General features: G+C 36.7%; 1 protein-coding gene across 4 annotated transcripts in view; it reads left to right on the top strand.

Annotated features, from left to right (window-relative positions):
- The window catches only part of CWC22 (CWC22 spliceosome associated protein), a 304,789-nt gene that overhangs the window by 266,454 nt on the left and 12,931 nt on the right, over positions 1 to 25,404 (top strand). Inside the window, exons 1-15 of one of the 4 annotated variants that reach the window (XM_090144113.1) lie at positions 2,188 to 2,306; positions 5,563 to 5,636; positions 10,329 to 10,442; positions 12,011 to 12,078; positions 12,893 to 13,006; positions 13,116 to 13,373; positions 13,854 to 13,982; positions 14,782 to 14,950; positions 15,353 to 15,406; positions 16,234 to 16,369; positions 16,458 to 16,664; positions 16,781 to 16,843; positions 17,222 to 17,317; positions 17,831 to 17,912; positions 18,257 to 18,317. In XM_090144113.1, coding sequence (XP_090000239.1) covers positions 10,416 to 10,442; positions 12,011 to 12,078; positions 12,893 to 13,006; positions 13,116 to 13,373; positions 13,854 to 13,982; positions 14,782 to 14,950; positions 15,353 to 15,406; positions 16,234 to 16,369; positions 16,458 to 16,664; positions 16,781 to 16,843; positions 17,222 to 17,317; positions 17,831 to 17,912; positions 18,257 to 18,317 — 1,464 coding nt within the window. In that variant the 5' untranslated portion in view covers positions 2,188 to 2,306; positions 5,563 to 5,636; positions 10,329 to 10,415. Of the gene's footprint in view, positions 1 to 2,187; positions 2,307 to 5,562; positions 5,637 to 9,969; positions 10,098 to 10,328; positions 10,443 to 12,010; positions 12,079 to 12,892; positions 13,007 to 13,115; positions 13,374 to 13,853; positions 13,983 to 14,781; positions 14,951 to 15,352; positions 15,407 to 16,233; positions 16,370 to 16,457; positions 16,665 to 16,780; positions 16,844 to 17,221; positions 17,318 to 17,830; positions 17,913 to 18,256; positions 18,318 to 25,404 lie in introns of those variants that run through there. The other 3 variants (XM_090144114.1, XM_031601355.2, XM_031601354.2) reach the window with 3 other exon arrangements.

Here is a 25,404-nt window from a genome sequence, read left to right as displayed (position 1 = left end):
TGCTCCCAGGACTGAAAGCATGGTTCTATTCCTGAGAATCTGAAAGCATATGGGAATACTATGAGTCATTTATTGTATGTGTGTTTTATGGTACTTTCTCTGTCTTGTATTTATCTTCATTCACACTGATCTGTGTAACTCAGAAATAACCACGTCTGGCTGACTGCAGGCTCAATCTAAACAATATCATCTAGTTTACTGCTTTACTCCTTTGGCATAGATCTTGCAACAGAAACCTTTTATACTTATCTATCAATCTGTAGGGCTCTGTCTAGTGTCCTAATAGAGCTCCAAGCAGTGTTTTTGACCTCTGAAGCTCTCAGTGGTCTAGGATCTGGAAACAGCCCATAGTTTAAAAGGACAGGGAGAGTCTGTCTGGGAAACCAAGAAGTTCCTCCTTTCCATTTTATGGATTTTAATTTTGCACTGCTTTACAGGTTAGCGGCTGTGAAAGGCAGATACTGCAGTTCTCATTTTAAATTGAAATAGCTGACATTGGTTTGGAGCTCATTTAGGAATTTTTTTATCTATTGTTTCTGTCCATGTATTTACATTATTTGAAGTGATCTTTTGAGGTCAACCAGCTAATGTTTGGGGAACTGGAGGTTTGTTTCTGCTACAGAAACAAATGTAGGTGTTGATGTCAAGTATTCGCTAATGCATTAAAATCAGTTCTTCACTGAAAAATTTGGTGTTTTTTAAAGTGGCATAACCTTCTGTTTTCGTGGTCTTAGCCACCATCCCCCCCCACACACACACATCCCATAGTCTCTCTGAATGTAAAGGCTCAGTGACAAACTATCATTTCTTAATTTCCAAATTCTGCTTTAAAAAATCTGCCCTTGAGGATGATGGATTTGTTAAATACTATGAGGACAATTCCTCAATTTTTCAGCAGTTGGGTGCTGTCCACAAATGTTTGTGTGTTATTTATAAAAAGCTGTTATAATTCACCAGGTTACAACTTCGGGTTATTACAATGATCTCACTCTGTGAGATTTTGAGGATAGTCATGATTATTTCCATTGTATTTCGTGTATTTTAAGAAAGAATGGCTAATAGGCTTGCTGTCTGTACTATGATGATTACACTGTAGCCTAAGCTTTTCCTTGTTAATTCTCTTTGTTCTTCCCCTTTCACACCATCTTTCTTCTCCGCTCATCCACAAACCAACAAACAAACAAACATTGCTTCCTGCTGTATCCTGGACTGCTGCCAGCCATCCTGATGTCAACTGGCAAATGACAAAACCAGCCCAGCAATAAGGAAACTTGCAAAGAAAAACAGCAAAGATGCAACCCTGGCAAACAGCACATCCTTCGGTCCTCCAAAATGCCAGCAAAGCTGTTCTCATCATCAGAGGTCTCCATGTGGGAAATACTAGAAGAACTGTAATTTAGCAAACTTTCTATTATTGAGCATAAAATAAGGAAAACAAAATAAACTGTGTTTCATCTGCCTTTCAGACCAACATCTCTAGAAACAATTCTATGAAGACTTTTTTACATTTAGAGATTATCAGTGAATAGCTAATTGACTTAATCATCTTAAATCGCCCCTCCCTAAATAAGAGCTCTTGGGGGCACTGTTTCCTCAAGAAAAAAGGGAGAAAAGCCAAGAAAAGCCAGATGTTTCTGTTCTCAGAATTTAATTTCCAACAGCGATACACAGTGATACGGTGGAGGATGACACACAAGCGATAGAAGGATTATCAGCAAGTTGTGAAGCTATGAAAACTACTCAGATTCAAAAATGAATGTTATCTAAACAAAGCTATTTGTAAGAGAAGCTGGGAAGCAGTGGAACAATGTACTCGGTAACTTATGAAAAGATTTCCAAAAGTAACCACTCATTATATCTGCTTGCATGAGGTGGGGAAAAAACTCCATCCTGTTGCTAACAAGTGCCGTGGTAGAAAATAACAGCTATTCTACTAGGGAACACTAGGAAAAAAAGCAGGAACACATTTCAATTCCTAGAGTATCTGTGCCTGAAAGAAGGTTCTAACAAGAACTGAATAACAGGCCACCTATTAATTAGTATGCAAGCGAATTAACTATGATCCAATGCTTCAAACAAACAAGCAAAAAACCCTCCAACACGAAGTATTGCATACACTCCAAAAGAAGATCAATTTTTTTTTTTTTTTTTTTTTTTTTTTTTGTGAAATGTCCATTTTCAAAGTCAGACTACCTTCGAATTTTAAGATCATATCAAATGAGATTTTTTTTTTTTAAATGGCATTTGCAAAGTAAGCTTGGTGTAAAGCTGAGTCACAGTAGTCGTGTGCAGGACTCCTCCTCCAGGTAAGAATTAAAGAACATGTTGTCACAAAGCTGAATAATTTTATTCTTTTTGACCAATGTTCTTTTTTAGAACTGCTGAATCGTACATGTGTTGAATGAGGTATTTGCATTTGTTTTCTATGAGGCTAATTGAGGAAGCTGCCTGTCCTTGCTTTAACCTACTATCTCTGTTGAAGTCATTTTGCCTCATAAGCCCCATGGAGATATGAGACACAAGGCCAGTTTATTCTACAGTGGCCCCACTTTGTTCAGAATTATTGCCAGGGCTTATTTGGAAGCCTTTATTAGAGGAAATACGAGCATTTGTACTTTGAGAAGATTGCAAGAACTCAACTCAAAGTATGGTTAATATAATATAATGAATATGTTGTCTTCCTTCAAATTTAATATGTTAGGAGAAATACCATTAGGATATCTATCTGTATACATATGTTAATCAGCTATTAAAATGTAGTGTAACTTGGCATTGATACAGTTATTGCTTAGTTGCTACTTAGCTGTTCTATGTGTGACATTCCATATAGTGTTCTGGAGTTCTGTCCACGTCTGTGCATATTTAGACACACAGCAAATCTCCTATGGAATTCCTATTAACAAATATTTTTGTTATTTGTATAAAGTCTTCATGAAAATAATAATGCTTTCAGTTTTGCATCATTCTCTGTTTTGTATATTTGCTCTGGTTCTCACAGACCTTCTAATCTGCAGGACACCATGAGATGAAATCATGAAATAACAATAAAGAGCCATATGCCATAGGAATAGCAGTGCCCATTTTATGAACAAGCATTGCTGAAATACAAATCACATCACACAGAGTCTGAGTTAATTAAGTCAGGCACCCACTGTTTGCCTATAGTTTCAATAGCTATTAATTTGAAGGTCTGCTATAGTACTAAGAAAAGTTAATTAACAAAAGTAACATTTTGTGACATGATGAAGATATTTCTAAGGGGGTTCGTGTAGTGACTTTTTCTGAAGAACAGTTTTCTAAGTAAAATTTTAAAGCATCAACGTTTTGACATTTGTTTACATTATTTTGAACACATAATTTTGCCATTTTCTGTGAAACAATATTTCCAGGTATGTTGCCATATGCTTTACTATTGTAAATACTTTTTTTTTTTTTTTTCCTCAAAGAATTTGATTGCACTTTAATGAACCTTTGGTTAAAGGAAGCAGCTCGCAATTCAACCATATTAAATTTATAGTTGATATTCAATGGTAGTAAGATCCTTACTTCTAGAAAGAATCTGAACATCTTAACTTAGTGGAGAACATATTGGACCAGTCTGGAAAATGTTTGTTCAAGTACATTAGAAACTGCTCTATGACAATAAAAATTCTTTAAAATACATTTTCTTTCAGAATGTTTTTAAAATGGGACATATATTCTGATATTCAGAATACCCACAGATACCCTGTTCATAAAGATGTTGCTACTTTCCAGGGAAGTATGTTCTCTGTATAGGTGGTTATCTATAAAGTCTTTCTGACACTCTTCCTTCAAGGTCTACATTTTGCTGTGACATCTGCTGGCTTCTTGGGATTTGTTGGTTTTTTGGTTGCTTTGTTGTTGGGGATTTTTTTTTTTTTTGATGATTTTTTTGTTTGTTTGTTGTTTGTTTTTTTGTGGTGTTTTTGTTTGGTTGGTTGGGGTTTTTTTTGTTTGATTTTTGTTTGTTTGTTTTCAGGGCTTTTTGTTTGTTTATTGGATTGGGTTTTTGTTGTTCTGTTTTTGCCATCTTCTTTTATTCTTAACTCCCTGGGATTACTTCCACCCTGAACACACTTGGTCTCACATAGAGAAGAGCTGCTTTTTATTGTAAATCAAATGTATCAATTCAAAGAAAAGATGTTGGCATCACATTTTGTACAGAGCCTAGCACTTAATGCAACATTGGGTGGTTGTTAAGAGAGAAATTAAATACATTAATACAAAGACACCTAAGTTTAGAATGTCATTGCTTCTTGTTACTATACTTTTCTTCTTTTTTTTTTTTTTTTTTTTCTATTTTTTTCCCCCTCTTTTTTAGATTACTGCTTTTTATATAACAAAGTTCTTTGTGAAATACTGCAGGTGGGCTTCCAGCATTGTTACTCTGTTTCAATTCAGGGAAGAATATCTTTCCAAACAACCATCTAAAAGGAGCTCCCGTGGCTGGATGTGCTGCAAGGGGAGCGCAGTGTCCTGCCAAGATCTGAGTGATCTGTGAGGACATCAGGACCAAAAGATTTATCAAAACAATGAAGAAATTCTGAACTAATTAGTGCACAGGTTTTTAATGTTTCAGGCCCACCAAACATAAGGTAAACTATATATTGCCAGGTCCTTCCCAGTGTATTGTGATGATACCATCTGTTCTGAAGTATTTATTCTTCAGTATCACACGAGATTCCTTGCAAGCAGTCAGACAGTATCTCTCCTTCTCTATCACGAGGAGATGAAAGATGAACACCACATTCAAATGTTCAGTAGCTGAGATATAGTTGTGCTAACTTGTCTTTTACTGGCTTGAGTGGCTGCTGTCTTGAAATAATCAGATAAAGTAGAGCAGGGAAGCAATGGAAGGAAGAGAGAATAATCTTGCTTTCTTCTAGGTTTAATTTAACTGCTGAAAAAGATAAACTATGGGAAAATCATCTATTTCCATTTCTAGTTCGGAAAAGTTAAAGAAAGGTCTAGCTATCTAGCAAGTTTTAGGAGCATGCAACAGGTAGTTAATTGGTCCTTAACACAGGAAAATATTATAACATACATGGAATATTTTTGTTTTCATATCTTTACGTTCATATTCTATTTAAAAAGTAAAATTTGGATAAAGTTATACATCAAGAGTTAAGTAACAGAAGCTTTATATGCTTGTTAGAGAACATGGACAAAAAGCCCCAAAGCATTGAGCAGCAGATTAAGTAACACAGTGACCTGTTTAAGGCAGGGAGCGTAAAAAGAAGGTGCCATCGTGTCCTGTAGCGTTCAGGGCACAAATCCACCTCCGGGCACTGAGCCTGGTGTCCCCACGAGAGGGCTCTGCTGCCACAGCTCTGCGGAACAGCACAGACTGCTTTCATTGCAGGACTGGAGATGGAAAAATACTTCAGAAGGGTTTAACAAAAGGAATCAAAACATAACTGAATGAGTGTTAGGTGCTAAAAATGGATTTTTGTTGCTAAAGAAGACAAGGTTGCCAAATGTTTACACAGCTTAATTGATCGTATAGCCTCAACATTTTAAACAGATTTATTCTACCTGCAGGGGATTTGCTGTAATGTAACACCTTGGTTTGGTGAACACTCCTCACTGTGGAAAAGCACCGGTGTTCCTCTGAGGTATGTAAATACCAAGTGAAAGTAAGGAAATGAAAACACCTCACACACCTGGGAGAGCTGTATCTTCAGCACTCCTTCTGCCACCAGTCCACACCACTACATAGGAATGCACTTCCTTGACTAATACGAGAAACGGAGAGAGCATCATTAAAAATAATAGAAAATATATGTGATGTATTTTCACACTGTGGAAGCTGTGTGGAAGTTTGCAGTCTGCTCATCTCTTCCTGCTGAGACTATAGGAACAGCTGTGTTTTGGCTTCAAAACAAGCTGGGAATGTGTTGGTACCTTCATGGACAAGAGTGTTTCTCTATGTTACCCATTTTTATTACCAAAATGAGGTATCATTCGGGAAATACTGTAAATCCATGATCCTAGAATGGCTTTGGGTTGGAAGGGACCTTTAAGATCATCTAGTTCCAAACCCCCTGCAGGAATGCTACCTAGTATTGAAAAGTAATGGTGAGCAAAGATGTTAGATCTCTCTGAAACTATTTTTTGTATATGTGATGTCAGAGATTGTTTCTTTCTTTATTCTGCTCTTTCTCACGTACAAATTTGTAACAACCAGCATTAATGCTGTCATCAACCCCTAACACCCCCTGCCAAAAAAAAAAAAAAAAAGAGAAAGAAAGAAAGAAAGGTAGCAGAAGGGCTTGCACAGCTACATCCTGCTCTGAACAAATTCATGTTTGCTTCTCATCCCCTCTTTGTTGGCTTGGCTCAGTTAACTTATCTGACCTTGCACCGAAACTGCAGAGGATGCAATTTCTTGTGTTACTGAGGTGTGAAGTAACAGCCTGAAGCTGGTACATAGTAGCAGCTATCTGAAAGTACAGTCTGAGCCTTGCACAAAGTTGTAATTCTACAGCATGCTAAAGGTCACACTGATTATCTTTAATGGGAATTAGTTGTGTATAAATGTTGTATTCCAAATGAAGCTGGTAGGAAAATCATTTTGTGATTAATTAATGAAGTACTATTAACTGCAAGTAGTGTTTGTACTAAGAATCAGCTATTGGAGCTACTACAGTTGCTTTTTCAGTGAGCATCTACATGCAAACTTTTATTCCTTATATGTAGAAGAATAGGAACTGATGGAGTGCTCATCCCAGGTGAGGAGCCAGCCTGGGGAGTGCAGCATGAGATAATTTTTAACTTGTATCATTTTGAGCACAATGACAAAAACTGCCATGGGAAAACAACTTGACTATGTTTCCCGTGGCTTACTAATGGAGTGTTCATGCACAACATTAAGCTGCTGAATATGAATTTGTTGGGCACATTATCCTTTCTCCCTTTGTGCAAGTTTCAAAGATATAATTATGTTTGGCTTAATTGCTATTAGTCTCAGTTGAATTATCACTGTTTTCTGTGTTTCTATATTTACCATATGTAGAAATTAATATTTTAACTTTGACTTATACAGTATTTAATTTTGTATTAATTGGGTGTTATTTTAAGGTCTGAGCTATTGTTTTGCTCAGATTAAAAGAAAAAAAAAAGAGAGAGAGAGAGGGACAGAGAGAGAGGGAGAAACATTTCTATGTATTCAATATAGCTGCCTCAAATATACATACAGCCACTTGATGTCGGTTAATTCAGATACCAGAAGCAACGTGGTATTGTTAGCCCATCCCCAGTGCTGCACTAACTTGATGAAACAAGGTAGCAGAACTAGTTAGTTTAGAACTAACTTCAGCAGTCAGGTGGATCTCTACTGCACTTGCACTGGGCAGTAGACACGGTCTGAAATATCTCAGAAATGCGTACTGTTTCTCTTGTGGTTTTGCTGGTCTTGTTAGGTTGTGTTTTTATTTATTTATTTATTTTATTTATCAGGGTTGCTACAGTTAGGTACATGGTTTCATGCACCAGAGTCATAGAGAACTGATGCTTTCCAAGCAATGAAGAGACCCACATGCAGAGCAAGGAGATGTGTAAGATACCAACCAAAAGCAGATGCCTGAAGCCTTACTCCTTTCCAGAACTCAGAAATACGAGTCTTGACTCTGCCTCAGACTCTGCATTTAGGATCTCAAGCACAGGAGCTTCAAAAAGACTCCCATGCAGTGTCCAACCTGCACTGCTTTCTGCCCCTTCAAAACTTTCCATAGGAACTGGAGACTTTGGACATAAATGTCTCTTCAGCTTCACGAAATTAATAACTACATCTCTTAAAATATGTCCCCCGATCAGAAGTCTAGACACTCTATAAAACTGAAACTCTACATAATACATTGCAGAAAAGAGACTGCATGGTGAGTAGGCCAGGAAAGCAATGAACGGAAGAGGGCTTCGCTCTGTAATTCAAATGCAAAAGCCTTAATCTAGGAAAGGAAAAAGGGAAACCTCACTTCACTGATTCTATTCAGAATTACACAGTCCTTTCCCTTCTTGTTCAATGAATCTCTCTCCTGGCCCTTACTCTGCATTCTGTGTTTAAGCAGAGAAGCTGAATAGTGTAATTCATGAGAGGATGTGGTCTCTCCATGTCACTCAGCTGCTTTCACAACATAAGCTCATTCCTCAGGGGTAATCAGTTGTTTCCCAGTGGTTGCACCTCAAAGTAGACTTCTTATTTTCTGGTCTTGTCCTCAGACACCCTCTTGAAGGGATGCTCAGCTCTCCCCATTTGCTCTCTCTCAGCACGTTCAGAGGGACAGCCTGAGTCATGGTACATGTGCCATCAGCCACAGGAAACTCTTCTTACGAGATGGTGCTGTCACATTGATGCCATATGCCTTTTTATTTGATGGCACCTGTTTACACAGCATGAGTCAGGAAAGAGATTACCTTCCCAGTAGAATGGAAAACCATAGAGAGTTCATGGGCACGAGTCCCTGCCAGCAGGTGATGTTCTATTTGCAGTGGGTTCATGGTACATCTAGTGAGAACATTTAACAATTCATATTGTCAGAGTTGTTATAACATCCAGATAACATGCTGTTTTCAGTCTCCTGTGTAGGCACTGCTACCGCAAATTCAAAAGCCGAGGAGATAAAATTCTGTGATTAAAAGCTAGAAGTGAGAAGAAAAATACTTCTGTACTTTTCCAATTATTTAAAATATCTTATCCCTGTGTTTGTTTTGATTAGGATTTTCTTAGATTGTTGATATCTTCTTAGGATCACAAAATGAGACAGTTCACTTTTATGACTTTATAAGTAAAAACAGCTGTTCTCACTGGAGGGCAAAGTATTTTTAACTGGCATGATGCACAATTTAAAGAAAGTACTCCTGACCTTTGGAAAAATGTGAGAATAAGCTTGTATTCACTTTGTAAACACTTCAAGTGTTTGAGAGCAAAGACTGCTATCTCAGTTTAAACTAAAGCAGTTTGAGTCAAAATGCTACATGCTGAATTATCTCAGGCATGGTCTGATACTCCCGTTCTCTGACTCTTCTGTGGGATCACAGTTTGTGGCAGGGCAGCTTAACTCTGAAACTGCTGCAGTAGATTAATCAAAATCTGATCAGTTTGTCAAAATATTAAATAATGAGTGTCCCCTACTCACCACATCATGATGTATGTATGTGTTTGTACACGTATATGTTACATATATATAAACATATCCATATTATCGTACTCAGTGTGAGAATAAATACCAGGGAGGAATGGTTCTTCCAAATTATGACATTTTATATAGCATTTCAAATCGTTTAGTGATGTAATGTCCTAATGCCACTGGAGATCATCTGACATGACCTGGTGGTAGAATCGAGCCCTATTTAAAGTGACACATCATTATGGTTAATTAAGCTACAGAACTAAACATATTGTTACCGTTAGAAAATATACAAGAGAAAAAGAAGAAAAAGCTGTATGCAGTTAAGCAGTAAGGCCCCAGTCAAAGCCATTGTGCAAAGTCCAGAATGTTCATAAGGTCGCAGCTGTGAGGGCCCAGCTCTGCAAACAAACCAGCTCCTCACTGCACTTCCAGCAGGAGAACACTGCTGTTGGATGCAGAGCACGTTGCAGTCATGATTTGCAAAGCGATCCTCAGGGCGCAATGAGGACATTGTTTTCATCACCGGGATTTAGAAATGGTTTTACTTTAGTACAAAAGCATTTATTCCCAAATGTCGGATGACAGCATCAACTTATTCCCTGTTGAGGGTGTTTCTGTTTGCTTGCTTGCTTGGTTCGTTTTTCCCGAACGCTCCGTACGACCATTTTAACCAAAATAGCGGACCGAAGGGCGCAGCACCCGCGCTCAGCCGCCCGCCGCCGCCCGCCGCACAAGATGGCGGCCGCACACCGCCACCGCCGCACTGCGTTTCCCGTGGTGCAGCGCAGCCCGGCATCCGCGCCGTGCGTTGCGCCGTCGCTGGGCGGTGCCTGAGCGCGTCGCGTTCCTTGCGTGTCGCGTTCCGCCGGAAGTGACGGCGTTGGCAGCGGTACGCGGCTGCAGGCGGTAGGTGCGGAGCGGGGGTCGCGGCCGCTCGGCGAGGTCCAGGTGAGGCGGCGGGAGTTGTCCCTCCGTTCTCTGCCCTTTCTCTCCCCAGCGAGGCAGGCGGAGCCCCTGCCCGAGCCCCGCGGGTCGGGCGGTCGCGGCCTGTGTGCAGGGCCGCGGCTCGGAGGGGGAGCGGGCGGAAGGGGCGGGAGCCGCGCGGCGGGGCCCGTGGCACGGCGATGTAACGTTTGTGTTGTGCAATATAAAATCCTCCCTGTCGTCTGTGTGTTGTAGATGACACGTTCTGGGTGAACTGATCTCCGCTTTGGATTTTCTCGTTGCTGCTGCGTTCAGAGTCTCGTATAAATAGCAGAAGTGGAGATGAAGAGCAGGGTGACACAAATAAACGTAAGTGCCTTGATGCTTACGTTGTGTATTATTCTCTTCTTGCTGGTGGCTCGATTTCAGTTGGCGTTGTATTAAATAGAACGCTGATTGTAAGGCAGACAGTCGTGATGGCAGCCGTTGCCAACAGAGGAGTTACTGTTAGGGCAGTCAGTTGTAGTGGCTGGTGCATGCTGTCCTCACAGTGGAAGTTCTGAACGTTATTGGCATGTGGTAGTAAAACAAGTGGCTGAATGGTGACTCAACTGGGAACGTAAGTGCTGGGAAATGGAGAAAAAGGATGCTGAAACTTTAATGATGATGTTAAGAAGAAAAGGATGTAGAAGTTACTGTGTCGGCTGCATTTTTTAGCGTGGAAGTTGAACTTCACTTTTAAAGGTTGTGGAGTACATTTCTGAGTGGCTGGAAGAGTGGGAGGGCTGATTTATTGGTAAGCAATGAGAAAAAATGGGGTGTAGAAATATCACATTTGTTTTCACTATGATTTTACTGAATTTGAGTGACATCTTCATTACTAGCTTTCTTGGGGTTTTTGTGTTCAACCCTGCCTGGGCTTCTTTGCTCCAGTCTTTTTCACCAAAGTGGTTTTTGATAGGGATGCTTAAGGGATAGATGTCCTCATGTTTTTCTGACCAAGTAGTGCTCTCTCACCTGTCAAAATAAGCAACTTAGCCTGGCGGGTTGTGGGTACCTTGGAAATAGGATGAGAGGGATACTGTAACCTGCGGCAGGAAACCTGGTCAGGAAGAGCTGAGGGAAATAAGTTATTCAGCAAAACAGTTGCTTTTGCAAGGATACCTGAGAACTCCCAGAGACAGACACGTCAGTAACATTGTTTTATTCCTATGAACTCTTGTCTCTGTTAGTCTACTTGGGCCAAGGCAAATGCTGATGAGAACTGATTATCCCCCAAAAATGCACCTTTTTCCGTGTTGTTACTATGTATATTAAATTTATACATGTCAAATTTATGAAGCTAGGAATGATTCAGTGAAAAAGCATACAATGGTTAGAAAAAAATGAGTTTTTTTTTTTAAAAAAAAAAAGTAGAAAAGAATCTTCAGGCAAGGGAAGATACACTTGTCATTTGCCAGACAAGGACTGGTAGAAGTCTGTAAACAGTGTTGTACATGATGCAAGAAAGTGTAAAAGGATGTATGGATAAAGAAAACAGTAAAGGAACAGAGGCAGACTGAAGGTCGATCTTGCCTAGTCTCTGATAGTAATCCATAGCAGATGGATTGTAGAAGCAGGATAAACCATGAAAGTCTCAGTCCATCCAGTTTGTGATTTTCTTTAGTAACCTGTATGATTTTTCATCTATGTTTGGCCTCTTGACATCATGGAAGATCTAGAGTATCCTGTAGCAGCTGCTTAAGTATGTGTTACTTAGAAGTAGCTGCTCTTGTGATGAGTCTGACTGCTATTAGCTTTATTTGATGACCATTGCTTCTTATAAATATGTAGCAGGCTAAAGCAATCGTATGCCTTGATGTCAAGAAACATATATATATGTTCACACTAATTGTTTTATAACTTTGAAGTTGAATTTTTTTTCTCTTTTATTAAAGCATGGCTCCAGTCATGAAAGGAAAGAAAAATACAGTCCACGGCACAGAAGTTTGACTCCAGAGGACAGGTAGAAATGATTGATTTATGTATCCTGTGATTGTGTGTGACTCTCCTCCTAAGGAGAGAAAAATTAAAACAAATAACAAAGATGAAAACTGAATATAGCATGATTTTATATGCTACCATAATAGCTGTGAGAAATAATTGCAGGTTTAATAAAATACTTGCATGTATACAGAGCAGTAGTTAAATAGATTTGTAATTAAGACTAAATACTTGTAGTCTAAAGTTCTCAGTTAAAATCTCAAGGATCTTGTAAATGGAAATTAGATACCACCACCAATTTTGTGGAGCACTACTGATGTTTATAGCAAGATTGTGGAGGCCAGCAAGAGATGTACGGATATTGTTTGAAGCACAGCCTGCTCATGCAGGAGAATGAAGCATTAGCAGTTTACCTATATGGAAAAAAACATCTTGTACCAAAGGCAGTCGGTTTTAGTGATGTCTTTTTGTGTTTCATGCACCACCATCAGAAGTAGCTGAAATGAATGCACGCGTTTCAAGAAATGTGAAGTGTGGCATTTGCCTTTGGTATTTGATGTTGCTGGCATTTAGCTTTTACTCCTATATGCTAGGAGGTGCTTCCTTTTAAGGTGATTCTATTGATTTCTTTATTTTCAATTTTTATTTTTTTGGCTGGCTGGCAACATGTTATTTATAAAGGGAACGTCTTGCGTTTGAGTGATGCACATATTAAGAGTGGAGTGCAGAATTGGAATTGTTGGCATGTATGTAACAGATTGCATTGCAAGTAGTTATTAATAGCATAGCTTTTCTAATCTTTTTACTGAGAATTTTGTGTCTTGGATTGTGAATAGGGATGTAGAGCATGACAGGTCTCCATCTCCCAGAAGAAGAAGATATTCTGATGACAGCAGATATGATCAAGAATATTCAAGAAGGGAGTATTACGATGACAGATCTTCAGAAAGGTGAATACTAGACCTATTTTTCAATTCCTATGAAGGTACTCATTTTAAACAATGAAAGAGGAAAACAGCTTCTTTTTTCTTTTTTTTTTTTTTTTTTTGGTCTTTTTAGAAGGATGGAGAGAGGGAGAGACAGATACTATGAAAAGTGGGAAGAAAGAGATTATGATCGAAGGAGGAAGAGAAGACTCTCTTCCCCTGATCATAGGAGTCCAGAGAGGTCAACAGTTCAGGGCTCAAATACTCATGAAGAGGCCACTTCAAAGAAGAAGAAAGAAGAAGTGGATCCAATCCTTACTCGCACAGGTGGTGCATATATTCCACCTGCCAAGCTCAGAATGATGCAAGAACAAATTACTGATAAAAATAGGTGAGTTGAAGGTAACATTAGAATTCATCCTGAAAAACAAAACTGTGAAGTGTTTTAAGGAATGTCATTGTAAGTGGGACACTTTTTCAGATATCTTTCTAATCAGATAAAAGATGAGAGCCATTTTCCTTAAGTCATCTTCTTTCTGCCTGTCCCTGAGGAAAACAAAACGCTAGCCAAACAGACAACAACAAAAATAACAAATCAGACTATGATCCTGTCCATTTCTGCTCTTAATGGAAAAGTAGGATACAGAGCATAACAGGCTTTTTTTTTCCTAATGCCATGAAAAGACAAACATTCTGGGTTATACCACATCTGTAGGGAATTACATTTTGGCATGTCATGTTGGTTTGGTGGGTTCCTAGTCATTTAATGTATAATTGTGTGCTAGTCTTTGCATTTGTGCTGTGAATATTTTCTTAGTTACTTTATTTAGTGTATTGTATGCTTTACTAATTTGTGATGCCTTTGTGATAGCTTGGCATATCAGAGGATGAGTTGGGAAGCCTTGAAGAAGTCCATCAATGGTCTCGTCAATAAAGTAAACGTTTCTAATATAGAAAACATTATTCATGAGCTGCTTCAGGAGAATATTGTTCGAGGAAGGTAAATTTAAGTCAACTTTTTTTTTCTGTTAATGTATATATACTATTCATTCCTGCATCACCGCATGTTTAGTATATCGTTACTAATCTGACTTCAAAGTTTAACTTAGGCTTATATTTTCCTATGCAGAGGAATTCCCTGCTTGAGGAAAGGGGCTGGGAGCAGAGGGGTAGAGGAAAGAGTACATGCTTGGAAAAATAAGACAGTAGAGCAGATAGCATGTTTCCTTTTTATTTTAGCTTATCTACTGATTTTACTTGAATGACTTGCAGTTTCCATGTGCCTGTCTATTTCTTTCTCTGTTCCTGAACTTTATCTAACATAAATATTTTCAGCCAAAACACATTATTACAACTATCTGATCTGTTTACTACCTTCGTCTTTGCCATTGTGATGTGGAGAAAAGGCTGTTGTGCTATTAGGTATTTCTATGATTCTGTCAGTTATAAATCATGGTGATTGTACAAGTAAATATGATCTTAACCAGACTAATGTAGTTTGCATTTGTAGCTAATAGTTTTAAAACCAAGTATTCTGGTCCTTTAAACACATGTCAAATGAGTTCTATTCCATTTATTACATTTATTAAGCCTGTAGTAAGTAGTACCTTAAAGAGTCACATTTTGAGGGCTTTTTTTTTTTTTCTTCCTGGGCTTTGCAGTGAACAACTGCTTGAAAATGACCACATAGCATCTTTCTATTCAAACAATGCAGTCCTTTTTTGTGATACGTAATAGGTGAAAACATTGTGTTTTATTATAAAAAAAAATTTTATTCTTAAACTTGTGTCTATTCGCAGGGGATTGCTGTCTAGATCCATTTTGCAAGCTCAGGGTGCCTCTCCAATTTTTACCCATGTTTATGCGGCTCTTGTGGCAATTATTAATTCAAAGTTTCCAAATATTGGTGAATTGATTCTCAAGAGGTTGATATTAAATTTTCGCAAAGGATATCGCAGAAATGATAAGGTATGTAAAAAATGTGAAGAAACAAAATGCTAAAACTTGTAATTCTGCTGAGTGATTTTGTACTGCATGTATTCAAGTTAGGTATTTCAGAGGAACACAGCCAAGACCTGTGGTTTGTGTTGTATCATTATGCTTCACCTAACATGAGTACATTAAATAAAGTAGTATTTGCGTATTCTGAAAGCCTATCTACTGATTTCAGCTTGGAATTGTGATGTTATTTTTATATTTTACTTGGACGTATGCAGTACTAATGGTAGAATAATGATCAGTATACCAAAATAGTTATTTTCATGTCTTAATTTGACTGAGAAGCACAAATTGATAGTATAGAATGTCTCAGTTACGAGTGTTTCTTCCATGTAAGATGTTATAGTTTCCAGTTGCTTATTTCTTTTGCAGCAACTCTGTCTAACGTCTTCGAAGTTTGTTGCGCATTTGATGAATCAGAATGTGGTATGTTACTTTGTTTTCACTTGCTCACACTTTATATGCCTATTTATTTTAGCTTCAAGATAGTGGTAGCTCAAGTGAATATACTTCCCCTTTTCCATAAGCTATGGGAAAACTGAGTTCAGATTTCCTATCAGTGCTTGTTGTAAGTTGTTGGGACTTTTTAGAAAAGAGATTTCGTCTGGTAATGTGGCTGTGATGTTCTCATCTCTTGCCACTGCACTTAATGTCTCACAGCTTCCCAAAACTTTATGTATATGTTTGGGATAGTATTCTGATAGCTTCTGATAGAAAGCAAGTGAATTCCTGCAGATACTAAATGGAATTTTCTTGCAGCACTGTATTCTTATACAAAGATGATTAAGTCTGCAGGCAGGATCAGACTCAGTTGCGTTTGAATCAAATTTGTATCTTTCCCTGTTCCACCATCTTCTGTGTTAGAAGTACCAGGATTTCTACCCCAGGTGTATAAGATACCTCAGTTTGAAACATTACTTCTTGCAGTTATTTTGAAAGACTATGCAATGCTAAAACTAGTTTTAGTAAGCTAAGTATTATTTTATTTGGTCTGTATAAATGCATTGTTGGTTTTGTTTTTTTTTTTTCCAGCAATGGTAAAATGTTTATTAGAATGTACTCATGTTTCAAAAGTATAGTCATGTTCACTGTAAAGATAGTGTAAATATAAATAGCTTAATTGTGTATGAAATGTTGACTACCTCTTAATTAGCTTTGTCCCATGTTACCTTCTTTGTGCGATTAAACAAGTGGTGTGACATCCTCAAAGAAATACTGTAAATTCTGATTCTTTATTGATATTCTTTCTAAAGGCCCATGAGGTTTTATGTTTGGAAATGCTCACCTTGCTTCTTGAAAGGCCTACTGATGACAGTATTGAAGTAGCAATTGGATTTCTTAAGGAGAGTGGGCTCAAGCTAACAGAAGTTTCTCCTAGAGGTATTAATGGTAAGTACAATGAGCCAATATATTAGCCTTTTCTTGTTTGTTTTATATTCAGTCCTTGTCCATATTAAATATTTTGCTTTTTCCAAAGCAATCTTTGACCGTCTTCGACACATTCTCCATGAGTCTAAAATTGACATGCGTGTTCAGTACATGATAGAAGTCATGTTTGCTGTACGGAAGGATGGCTTCAAGGATCATCCAATCATTCCAGAGGGATTAGATCTAGTGGAAGAGGAAGATCAATTTACTCATATGTTGCCTTTAGAAGATGAATACAACCCAGAGGATGTTCTTAGTAAGTTAGAAATAGAAATATTTTCCATGATTGCATTTCACACAAAAACAAACTGAAGATTTGGTATATTGTCTTATTTTCATTTTGTATTTTAAAGATTCTTTTTTATTTTAAAGATGTTTTCAAGATGGATCCCAACTTTATGGAAAATGAAGAAAAATACAAAGCACTCAAGAAAGGTAAGTGTGTCTACATATGTTTCATACATAATAGATGTGTTTTATTACACATTATATGTACGTGCTATATGTAAAATATGTGTTTATATACTTTGTGTATTTTGTATGCTATTTAGTTACCCAACTATCATTACCAGTTTTATTGTTTAACTGCAGGTGGCAGTTTGTTTTTGTTTCCCAGATAACTGCCTTTCAGTTCATCGTGCTCCTTTCCTACATACTCCTGTTCTTTCCTCAGTATTGTCCCTACAACTATGTTTTTAGTCAGCTGCGACATACCTTCTTTGCCTGAGACATCCTTTATCTTAGATGTTAAATCAGTTGTTGTTTTGGTAACTGAACTATTATGATCTGTACACCTTTAATCTGCTCTTTCAGAAATTCTTGATGAAGGTGACAGTGAGTCTGAACCAGATCAGGAGGCTGGAAGTAGTGATGAAGAGGAAGATGAAGATGAAGAGGAGGATGAAGATGGTAAGCGTGTGACTGTCAACTTACTGGTGATTGATTTGGAGTTTTGTTTGTCTTTTGATTGTTGGAATTTTTTTTGTGTGCATGTTTTTTTTGTTTTTTTTTTTTGGTAGGTTAAACTGTAAAGGAAAGCTTGACTTCTGTTGCACATTTAATAAAACTAAGAACAATACAATGTTAAGGGAGGCTTTAATCTGCAATTATTCTTAGATCTAAGTGTTTAATGCTAGCATGTAGTATAAGAGTGAAAATTGAAAAGGAGGCTATCTGTATCTCTACTGTATCTCTAAGTATTTACCCGTTAGTCATAATAAGGTAAACATTGATTTTAAATTCTTTACTTTGATAGAAATAAATATACAAACACGATACTGCCTAAGTCTTAAATATTTATACAAAAGGTATTTTTATACAGATGTGTTACAGACCTTATAAAAATGTATATTCTAAGAGATACATAGATATATAAAATACAACTTAATGTTTTGTTATCTCCAAACTGTTTTTCTTTCATAGGCCAGAAAGTTACTGTCCATGACAAGACAGAAATCAACCTGGTTTCCTTTCGTCGTACCATTTATCTTGCTATTCAGTCGAGGTAAGTATTATATAATTTATACACAATTGCATTTCTTTTGATGTGACTGAATTTTAATTCTTTTTTTTTTTTAATCATGCTTTAGCATAGTTTTTTAAAAAATACTATATGGAACTTGATTTATAAGGTAGAAAGTTGACTGTTATTTTGACAGTGGGTTCTTAAATCATCGTTTCAAACAAAAATCTTTGTTCTACAATGCAGTAATACAAGTTAGTGCACTAGGACTTTCCTATGAATGTTGCTGTAATCAAAATTTTTGAGTGAACGAAAGTCAGTGTTTTTCAGGTGTGTTAGTATAGTTGTATATTGCACAGATAAGAATTTTTTTTTTCTTATTGCAGCTTAGACTTTGAAGAATGTGCTCACAAATTGCTGAAGATGGACTTTCCTGAAAGTCAAACAGTAAGCTTATTTTTTGTTGTTGCTATTAACGTGAAGTAGTTGTGTAGTACTTAGGATCCTTACTTGTCCTGGGACCTAACTTGTGTGGCAAGTAAATGAATGATAGTGTCTCCTTACAGCTGTTTTTCCTGAATATGTCTTAAACCTTTAGAGCGTGTAGGCTGACATATTTCTTAACGCATTTCTCTTGTGTAATTGCTCCTTGCTGACAAGAAGTTTAAAATATTTGTTTAAAGCCTGAAAAGATTTGTTGCTTGGATTGTTGGAATGGTGATCCTGTAACAAAAGTATCATAACTTGGAAGACATTTTCAGACCTCTGATTCTGAAAGAGAATGGAGTTGGAGGTATTTTCAGGCAGCTGTGGAGTTTGTCAGTAGGACTTGAGATATAGATTGGTATTAAAAGAATGAATCATGTCGTTGCTTTCAGTTTTTGGTGTTGTTTTTTTTTTTTCCTAGTAATATGTATTGATTTAAAGCAATTTGTATATGGCTGCTTAGTTGCAGTCTTGGAGATTGTTAGATAGGTGTGTTCTCAAGTAAGGAAAATTGTCCTTTAGCCAGTAAATAATTCATATGAAAGTAATTTAAAAGTTTCCGGTGACTGCTATGTTTTGGTCTTATTTGATTTTTTTTTAAATTTTTTGCATGAAATGATTCAATGCTGCCTAAATGCAATAGTAAGCATTCATAGGATTCTGGCTTCCAGTGGAGCCATAACCTGAAGAATTCCTGAGTACTGGGGGGAAAAAATGCTGTGTTGCAGAAAATCAATTCAGCTATAAAGAGTAGAGAACAGTCAGGAATGCACAAGCTACATTATACAGAGCAGATATAACTTGAGCACCACTGCTTTAGTAATTGGTCTGCTGACTGATTCTCAACTGCTGGTGTTTAATCCCATTGCTGTGTCTCAGCTATTGTCTGTTCTGTTGTCAAGAACTGCAAGGAGAAAATATATATTTAAAAGAAAAACCTACATTAATCGGAATTGGAAGTGTGGAAAAAAACAGACTTTTCTATCACTTCAGTTCAGAAAACTAGGTATTTTATGAGATTTGATTTAGTATTGGACGTTAGGTTATTTTCTTCTGCTTTTTGTGGGTTGTCTTACTTGCAAATGAAAATAAGCAGGTAAACAGAGATGAATTTAATGTGTTATTTCTCTCATACTTTATGTGGTCCTTTTACCAAGCATTAATCTTTTTTTATTATGTAATCCTGTGAAGTGCTTTGTAGAAATAGAGAGAATAGTGTGAGCTTTGAGAAATGTCATATTTCTACTATCAATCACAATTTAAAAAATGTAAGAATATTACTGTATGCAAAAGAAATGAGTAAATGTGTGTTTTTCTGCTGTGTTGCAAAAACAGAAGTTATTAGTCATTCTTAATTTTGTAGGAAAGCTCTCAGAGGAACTTCAGATCTAGTTTTGAGACTTATAAAATGATGGATAAATTAAATTTTCTAACAGTCTGTATATGGAACTACTAGTAATCAAGCAAAATATTAACATTGACTACAATATGGCAGCTTTTTACCAGCAAGACTGTAATCACTGGAATGTTTCTACTGACTTTGATGTATTTTTAAAGAACAAATGGTGGGGGGGATACAAAACATGATATCCTGTCAGCTGTCTGGTTACATCCCTGGACAGCACTATTTTGTTTTCCTAATGTTTAATTCCAGTATATTTTTTCTTGTCATTGAAATTTGAACACTTAAAATCTGTGATGATTAGAAAAATTTAATATCAACTGTTAACACTCTGAAAAAAAAGTTACATGCTGATTAATACAAATTTTTGTATTTGAATATTAAAATCTGTGGTGTGTAGATGATTGGCTGCAGTTAGCATAGCATCCTATTTAAAAAAAAAAAAAGTTATGTGATCCATATAACTAGGGTTCTGTTGTAATTAGTATTAATTAGATGCCTTTAAGTTAAATGCTGCAGAGTTGTTGTTGGCATTTTGTGTGTATTTATGCGTTGTTTTATGAAAAGAGAAACTGGTATCAACTGTATCAAACTGGTATCATTCATACTAGTTGCAAAAATTACTGCAGTTCATGGCTGAATACAACTGATGTAAATCTGCATCTTTTCCTAAGATGCCACCTCTTCTTTGCGCTGTTTTCATTCTCTAATAATGATCATTACCCTTTATTTTACCTTAAACAAAGATGTGAGAGCTTAGAGTCGTATGGGCTTAAAGCTCCTAAGCATGTTTTATAGTGGAGAAAGAAAAATGCAGTTTCCTGATCAGTGTGAGAGTGGAAAGGACGATCAGCTTTAGATACTGAAATTACAAAAGGATTTATGTACCTCAGATCTGTCCATGTGCTAAATGGATGGCAGGGCATTTCTGTCTGATTTAATCCTCTATTTCTAAACAAAAATTATCTTATATCCCACATCTTCTTAAATTAAGCCTTTATTGAAATTATTCTCACTAGTTCCATAGTTGAAACAAGTCACAGGATGAATTTTTTTTTAGCCGTAAAGCTCCCTGTCCCTCTGCCCTTTCTCTTTTTTTTTGTTTGGTTTTCCCTTCAATGAAAGTTCCGTGAACCTGTTTTTCAGGAAGATGCTGGATCTTACCCAACATTTTTTCACATCTTATGATTCCAGGCTTTAACCATTCTTGATACATTTCTGAAATGCTTGATAAACTCATGTTTGTTCTTAAAAGGAAATCACAGCTTTGTTTGCATGTAGGAGAGGTGACGATGGTTAGTTGATTGTTCTTCCATAAAACCTTTATGCTGGCCTCAGTTCTGATTTAATGAAGACCCTGCAGAGCTCATTCTCCCCACTGGGGAGAATTGAGTGGCAATTATTACAAGGCAGGCGTACTAGAGTTAATTCTAGTGTAATTCAGTGTGGTTTCTATTCTTTAAAAACTGGAAAACTTAAAGTTTTCATTGCAAACTTTGTTTTCTAATTATGTTAAATGTGAATTTCTTCCTTTCAGAAGACTTTAGCAAATAAAAACCAGCTTTCATTAATTTTGTCAGTAAGACTGTATTCCATAGGTTTTGAGTAATGAATTGTGAAATGCTACCTAAAAACTACTAAGAGTATTTGGAACCTGAAGACAGACATGAATGACAGTTTTAAGAGTAATAAGGTATTAATTACTTTCTTGCAGGCAGTTGTCTCAAATCTTTATGTGCAGAGATTTCGGATGTGATAGAGCAGGGCTGACTTCAGATTTAAATTTAGCAGTTTTTGTCAGTGGTTGAATTACAGATTGTGTCACATCAACTGCTTTGTGACAGAAATGCTTAATGCACTACCAGACCTGTCGTGGGTCTGCCACAATGATCTCACTTGCAGAAGAGGTTTAAGGTTCAAATGGATCATCTGTGGAGCAGAACAACCTAATAATGCTTTTTGACATTACAGTATAGGTCTGACTCAGCGTTGATGGGAATGTTGGCAATCTTTATTTATTCTTCAGTAAGTTGTTGTGCTGTGGCTTGAAATCGAGACATTTTTCATTCTGCTGTGAACTGAAATGCTGTTTCAGAAATAAAGAATGCCTTTGAGCACAAACATCATCCATTTCTGTCTAATTTGCATAGTTAATTTTTAGGCTCCAGCTACATATTCCCTCTTCTCAGAATACTCATCTGCACCTTATCCTTTTATTTCATGCCCTCTTTTTTTGACTGAGAAGTTTCTCTACCTCTGTGTTCTTCATTTAAAAATAACTTCGCACAATTTTCTGTTGCAAGCTTACAAGCAGTTTTCTTCCTCAGCTTTCAACTTTTGATCTACAGGCCTCAGTTGGATTTACAAAAACACTCAAGAAAAGCAAGCCCTTTTTTTTTTTTTTTTACTGTAAAGAATATATTTCAAATTTTCATTTTTTTTTTTTTTAACCTTAAAAGCAGAAAAATAACAAATGAGAATAAAATTCTGAATTTGATATTCTGAATACTTAAATACTACTTCCTAATGCTGAGGAACAGAACAAACGTACGGATGTGAGTCAAATCCACAACAAAAAAAAAGCAATAAAAGCCATTGTTAAAGCTGAGAAAACCCTTTTCTTTGAGTGCATTTTCTTGTTTTTCTTTCGGTTGGTTTTTTTTGTTTTTTGTTGTTTTTTTTTTTAAGACCCAACTGAAGTGCAGATCAAAAGTTGAAGAGCTTTGTTGTAGTCTGTACTACAGCATGTGACAAGCTGTTCTAAACAAGCTTTTCAGTTTCTGCTTTGGGCATATGTTTGATCTTGGCAGAGAGAACTACTTCTGTTCTTAAAGTGCTGTTATTATCCGTGTTAAAATGGTGTGAATTCAATGCACTGCCAAAGAAGAAAATTTAAGTTAAAACTGTAATAGAGGAATGTGGTATTACCAGTTCTTCTGGCTTCAAAACTGCTATAGGGAAAGAAAAAAAGAAAAAAAAAAAAAAAAACAAGCCCAATGAAAAATGTCAGAAATAGGCTTTTCACTTTTCTTTCCCTTACCAGGTTTTGTTACCTGTGCTCTTGAAAGAGAGTGTGTTTCAGTTTCTGATGCTTTTAGTTGAAAGAAAATGATTTCAGAATGTTCATGGTGGTTCAGATCTAGACAGGAATGGCAAGTACTTACCTGGAGAATTGCTCCTTCTTTAGTGAAACATGTATGTGGAATGCATTTTGGGTTTGGATTTTTTTGTGAAAGATCTTACTGCTTACAGAATACTTAGTTAAAATGGACTGAAGCATCATTCAAGCTGAGCGCATGAAAGATTCTTGCCTTTTTCTTCAGTCTTTCTCAGGGAAAAAAAATACATATATTGTTCTTGCTCTTCAAGAATTTGGATAAAACAGGAATGCTTTAGTTTATTCTTCCCATTAATTATGATGTAAACTGAATTTGTATACAGCAACACTTGGAACTTTGCTAAACTGAATTATGGCCTGTTCTATAAAAATATCTGACCTTCAGTGTGGCTATACAAAACAAAAATAATGGGTCACAGGATTTATTTCTTTTACTTGATATGAGAAGTTTTTTTAAGCACAGCCTTGAAAGAATTATGCATGCATTTGACACATTTTCATTTTTACAGGATGGAGTCACACTTCCTCAAAACAGTCCTACTTTGGGGTTGGGGGGGTTGAGAGTGTCTCGCTTGTGCTATTTCTTAATTTAGTTTTGAAGATAACAGGAGTACTTATTTTGACTTGACATTCAGTGAAAACACAGTCCAGGAAGCTGGTATGGAGAGGGATGATCTAAACCTGATACCTCCGTTCTGATCGTCAGTGATTTCAGAGATTCATTGGTTTACTTTTGTTGAATGTGGGGCATCCCGGCTGGTTGGTTTGGCAGCCGCACCATGGTTAATTCACAGCCTTGCTAATGTCTGTAATACATGATCATCCTTAAGTCTTTCCATGCCATTCCCTGTCTTTTGTAGCAGGACTATTATTTTATTTATTTGTTTATTTTGTGGAGCCTTCAATTTATTTCAGACTTGTGTTGAAATAGGATTTGGCTTGCTTGCAGTTTCCTCTGAGAGACAATAACTAACGTAGGGCGTAGTGATGTTGGGTTTTTTAAAGTGTTTGGCTTTTTTTTGACAGTTTGTAGGATCCTAGGAATGCTTCTAACAGTCCTTTGATTTACAGCGTATTTTTTCAGTACGTAGGATGGATAGGTTAGGTTATGTGCCCTGTGAATTGTCTAGAATATTGCATGGTGTGTAGATGATAAATTGTTTTTCAGCTTCAGGTCTGTTACTTAGGTGACTTGAAAAGGTATTGAGGAGGGAAAGAACAATCAGTATTACCAGTAGGCTTGTGTTTGTTTGAGATGGGTCCACACTTCCACCAGAAATTTGATTTTGTGATGTTTTTCAAGTGAAAGTGTTGATCTGAATGCTTGTTTATACTAGGTTACTATATGACCATTTAACACTAATTAAAGTTCTTACAAATTATGTTGTGTTTTTGATCCAGTTTTTACACATATAAGATTCTCAGAAGACTAAGTGCAAAAAAACCTGCTTCTAAATACTGTATTACATTTAAAATATAAAATTCTAATAGATGAGGTCTTGTTCTGTGGCTTTACTGTGTGCACCACACAGTGCCGTTGACATCAGTATAATCTCCCAAATTACATCAGAAATGCACGTATAACTGCAGAATGTGAACCTTGAGATAAAATCTGAAAAATGCCTTTTATGGAACCAGTTTATCTTCTATCTTCTCTCTTCCTTTCCCTCCAATTAGTATGTAGATTACATATTTAAAAATGCAAACAGTTTCTAAACAGAGTTAAGTAGGTGGGAATGAACTAGGTGCTTTGTTTGACCTGAGGTTTCTGTCATGACCTGAATAGGGATTATTCGTTTAGTCTTCAGGATCAGGGAGGAACTGAACATTTGCAGGAGAAAATAACTAATTGTGTAGCTGGATTATTCGAAGTATCTCTTGGAAATAAATAGTAAGGGATTAAGGGAGAACTTCTAAGCCATGGGTATATGGAATGAAGTGCTTTTTAAAATACATGAAATCTATTAGAAGGTGCCAGCATTTGACTTGCATTTTCTCATTCAAAAGATAAACTAGCTTTTTTTTTTTTCCAACTCTATGAAGTGCCTTAATTTTTTTTTAATAGGATGCATGCATTTTATAACTATGGTAGGTGATATTTTTACTAAAACATTTCCAATAAATATAAAAAATATGAAAGTTTTCTTTAACTGCTTATCTTTATCATTAACAAAAATGTTAATGATGTAAAAATAGCTGTTTTCATTATCTGGCTGAGAAGTTCATTGCCCTTTCTGTGTTTATTTTGGTATACACTGCCATCTACAAAATAGAGATATAGAAGAGAAAAGGAGGTGATATTTTTGTGTTACTAGTACCTGGTGTTAGCTAGAGTTCTGGCTAGGCTTTGATCTTGCAAACTTCTGTGTATGCATTTAAGCTGTGAAGATGGAATTGCTCACATCACCTCAGTGGCATTACTTAATTTTTGCACATATACCTTTCAGGCTGAAAGGAAGCATATGCTGTGTGGCTTCAATGTATTGTTTTACTAGAGCCTTCCATGTGTGCTGCAGATTTGTAGCAGG

This window comes from Phasianus colchicus, chromosome 7 (genome assembly GCF_987193195.1).
Source record: "Phasianus colchicus chromosome 7, bPhaCol1.hap1.1, whole genome shotgun sequence".
NCBI classification, from domain to species: Eukaryota; Metazoa; Chordata; class Aves; order Galliformes; family Phasianidae; genus Phasianus; species Phasianus colchicus.
Note: the sequence above shows the minus strand (reverse complement) of the source record. Positions and strands in the feature narration are given on the sequence as shown.